Source organism: Glycine max, chromosome 14 (assembly GCF_000004515.6).
Source record: "Glycine max cultivar Williams 82 chromosome 14, Glycine_max_v4.0, whole genome shotgun sequence".
Classification (NCBI taxonomy): domain Eukaryota; kingdom Viridiplantae; phylum Streptophyta; class Magnoliopsida; order Fabales; family Fabaceae; genus Glycine; species Glycine max.
This window is the reverse complement of record NC_038250.2, coordinates 23,404,487-23,416,712: the sequence shown is the minus strand read 5'-3', so window position 1 is coordinate 23,416,712 and position 12,226 is coordinate 23,404,487. Positions and strand designations below refer to the sequence as shown.

Here is a 12,226-nt window from a genome sequence, read left to right as displayed (position 1 = left end):
ACAAGGTTTCAAAAGCTCAAGCAGTACTTCCTTCCATATTTACAAACTCAGCAAGTGAATCAGCAGTGCGTGGCCCTTTATACCTATGGGAATTTTCCAAAATCAAGTATTGAATGCAAAAGGAATGATAAATGTGAAATGACAGGTAAATAACTATGAATTAAGATATAAAATTGTGTTAATGTTATATTCCAATAGACAAAAATCTCCTCACTTTTTGGGTTCAAGAGATCCTTTTGGAAACCACTGAATTGTTGGGTACCCAGAGACTCCATATTTGCTGCACAAACTCTTGTGCTCATCACAGTCAACCTACATTACATTAAAAAATGAAATTTGTTTTATTTTTTAAACTAATGATAAATATAGTAATTGCCACTGTTCATAAATAAAAGCCGCTAAAATATGAAATCAAATTAAACCTTTTAATATAATTTGAAGAGCAAATTGATAACTAAGAAACAAAAAGCTTATTATTGGACTTTTGAATGAAATTAATTTTGTCAAAATTTTGTTAAAGAGAGCTACCAGTTAAATTAGGAAAAAAATTTAATATATTAATTTTTTGTAAAATTAGCCATGAGAGTTCAAAGATCTAAATGACAACTTTAAATATCCATCTTTATGAGTGAAATTTCTTCAAATCTTGAATAAATGAACAAAAGAAGAGAGAAGGAATTGAAGGGATTGATGTGTGTATTGTAGCTGGAAATCTGTACAATCCAATGGAAGAGAGAAGAACATTGGAGGAATCTCACAAATGGTTGTGGAAAGAGGAAAAGAAAAGAAGGTTGAATGTTGACAGAGAAAGAGAGAGAGGGAGAGAAGGTCTATGTATGTGACCTCTTGTATTGTATAAGAAGTAAATGTTTCAGCTTTTTTTTCTCTTTTTTATTTTTCTCTTCTGTTGATGTTATTTGAAAATTGAAAGGTTTCAATTTTGCTTTTTGTTAAATTAAAATTTAAAAACTATGAGCTCATCTTATATTATAAAGGAAACAGAGGGTAGGGGAATATTATTGCATATATCCTATTGATTATGGACTTTTCTTCCTTACTGATAATAAATTTTCAAGTCCTCGACAAATAATAATAATAAAATCTAAAAGTATTCCCATCTTCTCCATCCATTTTTTTAAAGAGTTGTGATTTTATAATAACTGGTTATAATTTGAAGGGAAAGAAAAAAAATAAAAAGGAAACCCACTAAAAAAAGGAGAAAGGAACAAGGAGATGTTTTTGGCCTTTGCTTTTATGTTTGCTTGATACATGACAGTGAGATTGACAAGTTTGGTAGAGGGAGATAATTTGATTCCTTTTATTTTTCAATTTAAGTTGCAGTTTGCATGTGAATTGTATATGTGAGAAAAATGGATTATAAAAGGTTGGCCTATCAAACTCAACCTAACAAAAGTGAATTGAAATTTGATTCGATTAGTTTAAAATTTAATAATAATTTTTTGGATCATAATAATATTAAATTTATGAAAAGTTTGATTACATTAATATTAAGTTGAACTCAAAGCTTGTTGTTTTGGGTAACAAAAGCCTGCTGTTTTGGGTAACAAAAGCATGCAGCAAGCTTCATGTGCTTAGGATAGAGTACAACATGAAAGTTTGTATTAGAGTCAAGCTGTGAACTCAACTCATTTCTAGACATGTTTTTTTTTTTCTGATTTCTCATTTAGTGTCAACTATCCCTACTCTAATTTTATTTATTATGTTTTAATATTTAATCTTCTATACTTTTGTAGATTTAATTTATTGTTTTAAATATACTATAGGGAGATTGGAGAAAAAAGTGGGAAACATGAGATCAAAATTAGGGAGAAGGGAACTGAATTTTTTTTAACTAAACTGAATTTAGGTTGACAAAAAGGGACTTTTAATATCATGGCTGCTATTAGAACTATAGTCATGGCCACACCAAACTATCTCAATCTGGTTATTTACCAGATGTCACCTAGGCTAATGGTTCTTACTTCCTTGTTCCTACACACAATCACAGGAGATTGACACAATCACAGGTTATTTGTGTAGCAAGCTTGGTGCATATGATTTATATGCTCTCACTTAAGGGGGGCTTGTTATAAACTTGAATTGCAACTCTGTCAAAAGATTAAGTTGTTAGGCTGTTAGGTGAAGACACACATGGTTTTATGTTATATATCTAACAATAGTAATCTATTAATATAGCTTACAGGTTCATTATGCATACAATTTTAGGTCCAAGTCATCGCATATATTTTTATGAACGAAATCAGGACCTGCATATTCATTATTAGATTCATATATAAATTTTTGTCCATACTTCCATAGTGTCCATTGACACATTTTCAACATATGATTCTCTTTTCTATCTGTTTCTCCACAACAATGAGCCCAAGGAGCAGAGTTTTCTTATGGGTATCAATCAAGAAAGTACAATTATTTATATTACATGATAGACAAACTAAATTTAGTTTATTAATATTGAACATTTTTTTGGATAATAGAAATATTTTTAATACTTTAACTAGGTCATTTTTATTTGTCTTAGAGTAGGCATTATGTGCACTTTCTTCGTCTCTCCTTGCAGTGGAAAAACTATCAGACATATCTCTATCATTTTTTGTTGGTGTCTTACAAGTGAGACTCTAGATATGTTATTTCTCTTTAAATCTTGAATAAATGAACAAAAGAAGTAGCCAATATAATTAGCTATAAAGAAAGGAACAAACCTCTATTCTTGGAATTGGATGACCGTGAGTTGTGATTTGTCTTTACTTGTCACTATTCCAAATCGTAAGCAATAAACTGAATGTGAGAAAAAAAGAGCAGATTTAGGAAGAAAGCTGAAATATGTTGGCAAGCTAAACATGAGTGCATCTTTATTCAATCAAACCATGATTGATGAACAACCATTGATTAATGATATGTTTAGAGGATAAAGTGTAAAGTTATACTTACAGCCATTGAAGGAAATCTAAGTAGAGGTCCACAAAAAGAGTTTCAACACTTATTCCTACTTAGAAACAACAAAAATACAATTCTAGTGGAAAAACAAAATGATTTTATGTTTGCCAGACTTGTGAGTTTTCTTTCAATTACTACATGAGATGGTAAATTTATAATTAATCATCAGAATGTTTGCCATTTTAAAAAAGACCAGTGCCACAACAAAATGATGTTATGACAAGCCTCAGTGCCACAACAAAACCTACAGAAGTTCAATGACCATCAGTTACAAAGGCTGTTCTGCCTACAGGAATAACAGTTTTGGTCAAGAAGATTGAGTGGGAAGAGAGGAGCAGCAAGGTTGCGTCAGAATTTATAATAAGACTGGGAAATGCAAGGGACAAGAATTTAGTCAGATTGTTGGGGTTTTGCCACAACCCGCATCTAGTCTATCTTTTGTATGATTACTTGCCTAATGGGAACTTGGCTGAGAAAATGGAAATGAAATGGGATTGGGCTGCAAAATTCAGAACAGTAGTTGGAATTGCTAGAGGACTTTGCTTCCTTCACCATGAATGTTACCCAGCTATACCTCATGGTGACTTGAAGGCCAGCAACATTGTATTTGATGAAAATATGGAACCCCATTTGGCAGAATTTGGGTTCAAGCAAGTATTGAGGTGGAGCAAAGGCTCATCACCCACCACAAATAAATAGGAAACAGGTATGACAAACAAGTGTGTGCAATATATATGCATCAATTGATACATCATTCAATTATTGAATTTAATTAGAATGTACTATGTATTAGTATATTTGGTAAGACTATTGCTTTTTATAAAGTTAGAATAATTTCTAATTATGTTGACAGTATACAACTTTAAGCTATAAATCAGGTTTCCTTCCTTGTAATATAAACAAAACGAATTTGTATCACACATCACACATAATATACAAAGTGATTCATTTGTCTTCATTTAACACTTTAATCTTTTGGAATATATTTGGTTACATTATATCCAAGTCATCTATAGTAGCCAGAGCACATACATTTTGTTACTCTTAGAGAACTTTATATATTTCGCACATACCTTTTGTCCCTCATCTGAATGCATTAATGATCAAGCATCTCAATTATTAGTTTAATGGGTTAATTACTACAGTATTACTACTAATTAGGAACACTCTGACTGACTTCATCGGTACTTAATCGCAGGCTAGAGTTGACTCCAAAACAGCATTCCTTTGTCTTAACTTCAAAAAATAGTATAGAAGTTCAGAGAACTTTCAATGCTTCACATATGTATATGGAATATAAGAGGCGACTAATCACTCTTTAACATATTTTTTTATTATTAGTTAGTATTTATTAAATAAAAAGGAAGCTTTACAAAAAAAAACTAAAGATTATGTCTAAATGATTTGTAATAAGGGACAAAGAACTCAAAAGCATTTGCATTGAACAATAATACTCAATTAGTAAACGACTTAACAGAGAAAGGAGAATTTGAGTGCCCCAATTAGTGAGAAATCAAATTAGCTAACTATTTGTCTAGTTCAACATGTGCACAAATTCATGTAGAATCAATAAAATGCTTCTTAATTACAAGAGAGAAAAGTGGTAAAAGATAACGTCAAACAAGTTGAGGAAGCTAAGCCCAAAAATTGAGCATCATTGAACTAGAGACATAAACAGAAGCAATCACATGACTTCTCAAGTCAAGCAACAAACCAAAACCAAAACCAATGGAGCACAGAAGATGTGCCCTAAGCAAACGTTACGATGAATATGGGGACTTACCGGTACGATGACCTAAAGCGCACAGTAGATACACTTCCTCGAGGTCACGACAGGCGCGAGCTCCACTGCACGACAGGCGCGAGCTCCATTGCACGGAATGGATGTTGGCGAGGGACCGCGAGGTTTGAGGGAGAGAGGGGTTTGAGGGAGAGTGAGCTTTGAGGGAGAGAGGGGTTTGAGGGAGAGAGGGGTTTGAGGCAACAAAGGTTGAGGGAGAGAGGGGTTAGACCTTGGCAGAACAATGGTGGAGGCAACAAAGGTTGAGGGAGAGAGGGTTTACGAGTTTAATTCAAAAAGTCAAGTACGGGCCAAGTGAGGAACAACGACGGGCTTACTGTATGACCGTCGTTGTCTTGCAATAACAACTCATTCTAAGTCGGTTATTCGTAACCGCCTTAGAACGTGCGACTTAAAAAATAAAACTTCTCCCCTTAATTACAAAATTGCCACCGTGCCTTATATTAAGGCGATTTTGCACAACCTTCGTAGGTCTCGTGACTTAAATAATTGCTTTTGTAGTAGTGTAGGAGAAGATGGGTGGAGGGAGAGGGAGAAAAGGAGCACGAAATTTTTTGCCTCAAATGAGATCTGAACTTTGAAGTGTAATTCTCATATGATCAAAGTTGAAAAATGCACACACATGACATGTATTTATAGCCTATGTGTCACACAAAATTAGAGGAAAATTTGAATTTCTATTCAAATTTCACTTGAATTTGAAATTGAATTTGTGGAGCCAAAATTTCACTAATTATGATTAGTGAATTTTAGCTATGGTTTAGCCCACTAATCCAAGATCAAGTCCAAAATTCTCCACTAAGTGTGCTTAGGTGTCATGAGACATGTAAAGCATGAAGGACATGCACAAAGTGTGACTATATGATATGGCAATGAGGTGTAGCAAGCAAATTCTCACCTCCCCCTCTAAAATTTAATTGGATTGGGCTTCTCCCAATTCAATTAAATTTATTTTCCAACACACACATCAAATATTCACTTAATGCATGTGAAATTACATAACTACCCCTAATACAAAAACTAGTTTAGGTGCCTTAAAATACGAGGGCTGAAAAATCCTACATTTCTAGGGTACCCTACCTACATTATGGAGCCCTAAATACATGACCCAGAAATAATGAAATCATAATCTAATATCTACAAAGATAAGTGGGCTCATACTTAGCCCATGGGCTTAAAATCTACCCTAAGGCTCATGAGAATCACAGGGCCTTCTCTTGCCTCTCTGGCCCAATCTTCTTGGAGTCTTCTATCCAATACCCTTGGGGGGTAGGATTGCATCACTATTCATCCAACAATTGTGTTAAATGTATTATAGTTGCGATCAAGTGTATAGTCTTTAAATTGTGCAATCTCCTACTCTTTCACTCAATTGAGTGGTTGTGCTTCTACTATACTAAATTAGTGTCCAAACATGAGTTTTGCTAAGAAAATACATGCCAAATGACACAAAAACTCATACAAAATACCACTCAAAAATTGATTTATCACTTAGCCAACCATTAGTGTTACTTTGGGCCTTATTAAGTCTTGACCAATCATAATGTTACATGTTCGCTTATTCGGCCTTAGTCAATCATTAGTATTATAATAAGACCTAATTGAATCTTGTTCAATCATTAATATCACACTTGAACCTTATTTGACCTTAATTATCATAGTTACATTTTGACCTATTTAGGCCTACTTCAATTATCATAGTTACACTTTGACCTATTTAAGCCTACTTCAATCATAATAAAACTCATACCAATAATAATTTTTAATTACTAGCAGTGTAGGAACCTACACATTTTTTAACAAAGAAGCCTACACTTAGTGCATACTTATTAACGTCTTATTTTATTAGCATATTTGCAATTGATTAACGTATTAATGACACACATGCATATGATCTAGGAATGTTTGTCATATATCTTAATTTTCATATATTTTGGATGTTTTCTTTTTTAAGTTTATGGTATTGTATACTTCTATAATTAGTATGTTATATAACTTAATACACGTGACATGAAGAAAATTGATAATTCAAGAAATATATTCAGTTGTTGGACTTCGAAACTTTCAACATTTTCCGATTGCATAGAATAGTTCATTGAAACACAACATACGACAACAAGGTCAAGATTGTCATTTTACTTCAAGTCTAGGTATCTTTCTCGGAATTCACAGCTGTTCAATGCAACAAGAAGGTTAAAAGACCCACGTTTGGTTAAAGCTTCACAAACACACTTGTCTGTATTCTTCAATGACTTTGTACTTAAATTCTTTAACTTCTCATGCATGGTGGTGATTACTAATTAGAAAGCTCCATCCCCCTGAATCTCCTTTACACTAGGAAATCAATTGTAGTAACCCTCAAGTCAGTGTTTCTTGTGAATAACCTTGCTCATATAAAGCATCAAACCCTGAATTGAAGAAAAGTTTTTCTCTCCATGCAAGTAAGCAGCAAGTCATTATTCAAACAGATCCTATAATTGATTTTACAATTATTGCTTTCTTTGTTTTTGAATAAGGGATTTATATATAAAATCAGAGCGCTTTCTAGCTATGTAGTTTAATTTTCTTTAACCATTTATACATCTGGCTTTTAATTTTCAAAATTTGAAGCTCTTATAGCAATTTGTACATCAATACATGATGTTATTTTTTTTATGTTACAGAAAGACAAGGAAGTTATTACCAAAGAGGGTAAGGATATTGAAATGGAAGGGAATCATGAGAAGGAGGAAACCCTCCCACCAGGATTTCGGTTTCATCCGACCGATGAAGAACTCATCTCTTACTATCTTACAAACAAGATTTCAGATTCTAATTTTACAGGCAAAGCAATAGCTGATGTAGATCTCAACAAATGTGAGCCATGGGAGCTTCCGGGTAGTTTATCTTACATAAAACCTTGTTTTTCGTTTAATTAGAAATTCATATGTAGATTCATGCGTATGCTATAAATAGTTGCAAAAATTCATTGGATTTTGCACTTTTCATTATCCTTTGCATATTTATTTATCAAGAAATTACAGATCCATCAATATACTGTATATATTTGCTAAATTTGTTCATCAATTTTAGTACTTACATATTTCTCCTGGTCTAATTTCCATACATGCTGTTCTGAAAATAGTCAACGCCATGCATCTAGGGTTTCTATATGATATACAAGATATCACACCCTTTTCACAAGCAAGTTATTGATGCACGTATTCCAATTTCATCATATATATATATAATTTTAAGGTGTATAAGTTTGTCTTGTGATTTGGTTGAAGATTTACGTACTATATATACTTAATTTGATAGCATCCTCCATTATCTAAAGCAAATTATTTTCCACATTAAACATTAAAATCTTTTTCTTTAGTAAGCAAAATGAAATTATTAAACATTCCTATCTAATTTATTCTGACTAATTAGCATCAGTTAATTTCCTCTATTAATATATTTTTATTAAATTGTTTCTGTGAAATAGAGAAGGCGAAAATGGGACAAAAAGAATGGTACTTCTTCAGTCTAAGAGATCGTAAGTACCCAACGGGTGTTAGAACCAACCGAGCCACGAACACAGGGTACTGGAAAACCACAGGAAAAGACAAAGAGATCCTCAACAGTGCTACATCGGAGTTGGTTGGTATGAAGAAGACTTTGGTTTTCTACAAAGGCAGGGCTCCCAGAGGAGAGAAAAGCAACTGGGTCATGCATGAATACCGCATTCATTCAAAATCCAGCAGCTTCAGAACCAACAAGGTATAAATTAATAGACAAGCAAGCATAGAATAATATCCTCCAATTATGTAGGGATGATGATTTTTTTCACTCACTATTTTATATTTCATCCTTCTCATTTCTTTTTATGTTTAGGGTTATCATACTGGAATTAAGAAATATTTAATGAAACTAAAAAAATATTATATATAAACTAAAATTTTCTTATTTAATACCTTTATTTATGATGTCTACATTACTAGTTGTGAGTATTATAAATAAAGATATATTTATAAAAAAAATATTAATTAGACTCTGAATTTTTTAAATAGTAATTATTTTGAGGAAAAAATAAAAAACTGAAACATCAAAATTAAAGAAATGAAAAGAAAAAAATATTATATATTTCTCTTTATTTTTTTCTCTCCTTTCAATTACTTGTATAGTCATAACATTACATTTAAACTCATTTACCTGTGCAAATTTTCAAATCTCAATTGCGATTAGCATTTTAAAACCCTGTGGGTGGGTAGAAATGAGGCGTAACCCAAAGAGTGTGAAATAGTCGTTTCTTTTTATGTAAACCAAATAAAACTGCTTATACATTTGGATGAAGTTGTATTTACGCTACAAGAGTAGACGCAATTATTGTCGACTTAAACTCTTTACTTGCTAACATGTATATTCTTTCTTTACAAGCTAAATAAATTTATTAGAAAATATATACCTTTATATAATAATCCGAATAAAATCAATTAAATGACCTTAAAAATCCTAAACATGACTTAATTTGTATCGAATTACAAAATAAATTTATAATATTACTTATTAATAACTATAATCATATTAACTGTCCACGTATCTCTACCTATTTAATCATGAACAATATTTGAAAGCTATCCAAAAAATACCCAAATCATTACTCAACAGAAGGAGAATAACGATAGATAATAAATTGAAACATAAATTTTTTTCAGATATTTAATTGAAAAAATGAATGATAGATAATAATATAAAAATGAATTATTTTTCATGTATAAAAAACTTAATTAAGGCTATAAAAAATAAAAACGATATAAGAAAAAAAATATAATGAGAAGAGAATGTGATTGATTATTTATGTAACTTTACATTATTTTTACAACTCTTTTACTTCCTACCACCTTATTTCCCATTGGAAAATACCTTTTGACATCTAAATACTAAAAGACACCTAGTGAGAGAAAGAGAATAAAAAAAATGTATAATAGATTATATAATGTGATAAAAAGAAAAGAATATAAAAAATTAAAAAATTATCGGTGGGGTGTTTGAAATATTCATGGGGTTTCAAAATATCGCCACTCTCTCCTTTCTACTCTCCTTTCTATTTTGTCTCTTCTTTTCTCATTACGACATCCCTCAGGTTTGTTATTACCTACTTTCTATTACTCCTTATCTCTCACTTCTTCTAAGGATATGTAAACACATTTTTAGGGTGTCAAAGCATCATTTTCCAACATTAACACTCACGTACACTCTCATATACACAGCAGGATGAATGGGTGGTTTGCAGGGTATTCCGCAAGAGTGCTGGTGCAAAAAAGTTCCCCTCTTCCAGCCACATCAGAGCATTGAATCTGAATCCTTTTAGTCTGGAAGTTGGCCCTAGCATTATGCCACCACCACCAATGATGCACCTTGCAGACCCTGCTGCTGCTGCTCATTTCCTTTATGGAAGAAACTACATGATGAACCCTTCAGAGGTAGCTGAAGTGACTAGGGTTTTGAGAGGTGGTGGACCCACAAATGTGAATGTGATGAACATGAACTTACCAATGCAATACTCTCATTTGAACAACCCAGTAGCAGGAGGAGGAGGAGAAGGGTTTACTATTTCTGGCCTTAATTTGAATCTGGGAGGAACAGTTGCTACTACCACCGCACAAGCACAACAATCCCTTTTGAGGCCAATGATGCCACCACCACAGCCATCTCCTGCTCACACAATTGCCCAAGTGCATCATGACTTCAGTTCCAACATGGTGACACCCAATATTGCTCTTGCTGCTGACAATGTAGGGTATGGTGGAGAAGTGGCCAGTGCAAATTCTCATGGCAATAGGTACATGGGCATGGACCATTGCATGGATCTTGACAATTACTGGCCTTCCTACTAAATTGGGAGGCCATTATTAATTAGATATAATATATAGTACTTAAATAACCGATTGTGTGATATGATTGAGTGATAACATTACTCAAGTATGTAGTCAACAGTTCAAACTTATCCGTGCCTATTAAAACTCTTAGTATTTGGAAGGATTAATATAATATTTGGTTTCTGCCCGAGAGATACATGTGTTCACTGAAAGGAAATATTTAGTACGTAAACTATAGTTGGATCAGCTACCATTAATATTTATGCCTTTTCAAGTGTTTTTAAGTCTCATTCAGGTAAAAATACTTTGTGCAACACAAGACTTGTGCCAAGAAACTTTTTCTTTTCCATGTTCTTAATGTTTATCAATTGCTCTCTCTTAGTTGATAACCTCTATATATACAGACATCATGATTGTGTTTTTAGCTTCTCATCCCATGTTTGAGACTTGTTGCATTTTCAGTGTTACCATGGACGTATCCACTTTGGAGGCTTGGGGGGCAGCTGGGCCACAAGAATTTTAATTTTTTCAATATAATGTATTTTTATGGATATAAATTGCCTCCATAATTTAAAATATAGCTAAAAAAATTTATAACATGAATATTGCCTCGGCTAATTTGTATATAAGTATTGTTCTAAACTAATAATTTTTAGATTCGTACTGAGTGTTACGATCGGTTATTATGATGAAGGGATCTTGATCTTTGCACATTTTTTTTTCTTAATGGAGATTGGTTGAATTCCTCTGCAGAATAAATCATCATACATGGCGTGGGATCATTGTAAGAGGTTTTTTTTTTTTACGTTAATGTATATCCTTCTTTTAAGTTGTCAGCCAATCATATTCTTTTGTAATATTAGTACAAAAAAGAAATATGTACTAAACAGCATTTTTCTTAAACTATTTAGCTATAAGACATTTATGGAAAAGTTACCCAGATCAAATGTGCAATTTAAAAAAGTTTTTTTATTAAAAAATGTAACTTTTCTTTAATGAAAAAAATTAAAACTGTTACAAAAGTTAATTGGAGAAACTCTCTTTTCAAAGAGAAAAAGAAAATTAAAACAAAAACAGAAAGAAGTCAAACACTGCATTAATTTATCTAGGAATCTCAATATATTTTTTTAAATATTTAACTCATTTACGAATTTGTATAATTCCAAAAGAGTTTGAAACAATAGTTATCAAAATGTTATTCTTCACGCATTTTACGCAAATATATTTAGAGATATGGAGTTTATTAGCCAACCTATTATATTGTTGGTTCAAGTAGAATTATATTGAATTCCATCCTTTTAAATAAAGTTGAGTTAAAGTGTTATAGATAAAAAAAAATGTGATTAATAAAGGAATCTTATTATAGAATGATCAAACAAATTTTTTAATAAAAATTAGTTATGAACAAAGAAAATATTTGATATCAATGATGATAAAAAAACTTACATGAAATTTAATATATATATATATATATATATATATATATATATATATATATATATATATATATATATATATATATATATCCCAAGTGACACGTTAGCTCATAAGCGAATTGAACTAACAATTTCCTCTTATGACTCTTGTCCTTATATATTGACAACGAGTTTTTAATATCTATTGTGAA

General features: G+C 31.9%; 1 protein-coding gene across 4 annotated transcripts; it reads left to right on the top strand.

Moving 5' to 3' along the window:
• Window positions 1-7,005: 7,005 nt before the first annotated feature.
• Window positions 7,006-11,446, top strand: NAC176 (NAC domain-containing protein 176). Of its 4 annotated transcripts, none has more exons than XM_041009111.1 (4): window positions 7,006-7,197; window positions 7,420-7,633; window positions 8,226-8,500; window positions 9,994-11,446. In XM_041009111.1, exons 1-4 carry the CDS (start codon window positions 7,192-7,194, stop codon window positions 10,615-10,617), a joined length of 1,119 nt encoding a protein of 372 aa, XP_040865045.1. In that variant the 5' UTR covers window positions 7,006-7,191; the 3' UTR covers window positions 10,618-11,446. The 4 variants fall into 4 exon arrangements, with proteins under 4 accessions (XP_040865045.1, XP_006596169.2, XP_040865044.1 ...); XM_006596106.4 differs by having other exon boundaries at window positions 9,991-11,446; XM_041009110.1 differs by lacking the exon at window positions 7,006-7,197 and having other exon boundaries at window positions 7,292-7,633.
• Window positions 11,447-12,226: the final 780 nt, after the last annotated feature.

Excerpts from the sequence above, each read along its gene's own strand:
- NAC176 (XM_041009109.1), top strand. The coding sequence starts at position 7,411 with ATGTTACAGAAAGACAAGGAAGTTATTACCAAAGAGGGTAAGGATATT. Across the intron at positions 7,634-8,225 it reads TGAGCCATGGGAGCTTCCGG|AGAAGGCGAAAATGGGACAA; the intron begins GTAGTTTATCTT and ends TCTGTGAAATAG. Across the intron at positions 8,501-9,990 it reads GCAGCTTCAGAACCAACAAG|CAGGATGAATGGGTGGTTTG; the intron begins GTATAAATTAAT and ends TCATATACACAG.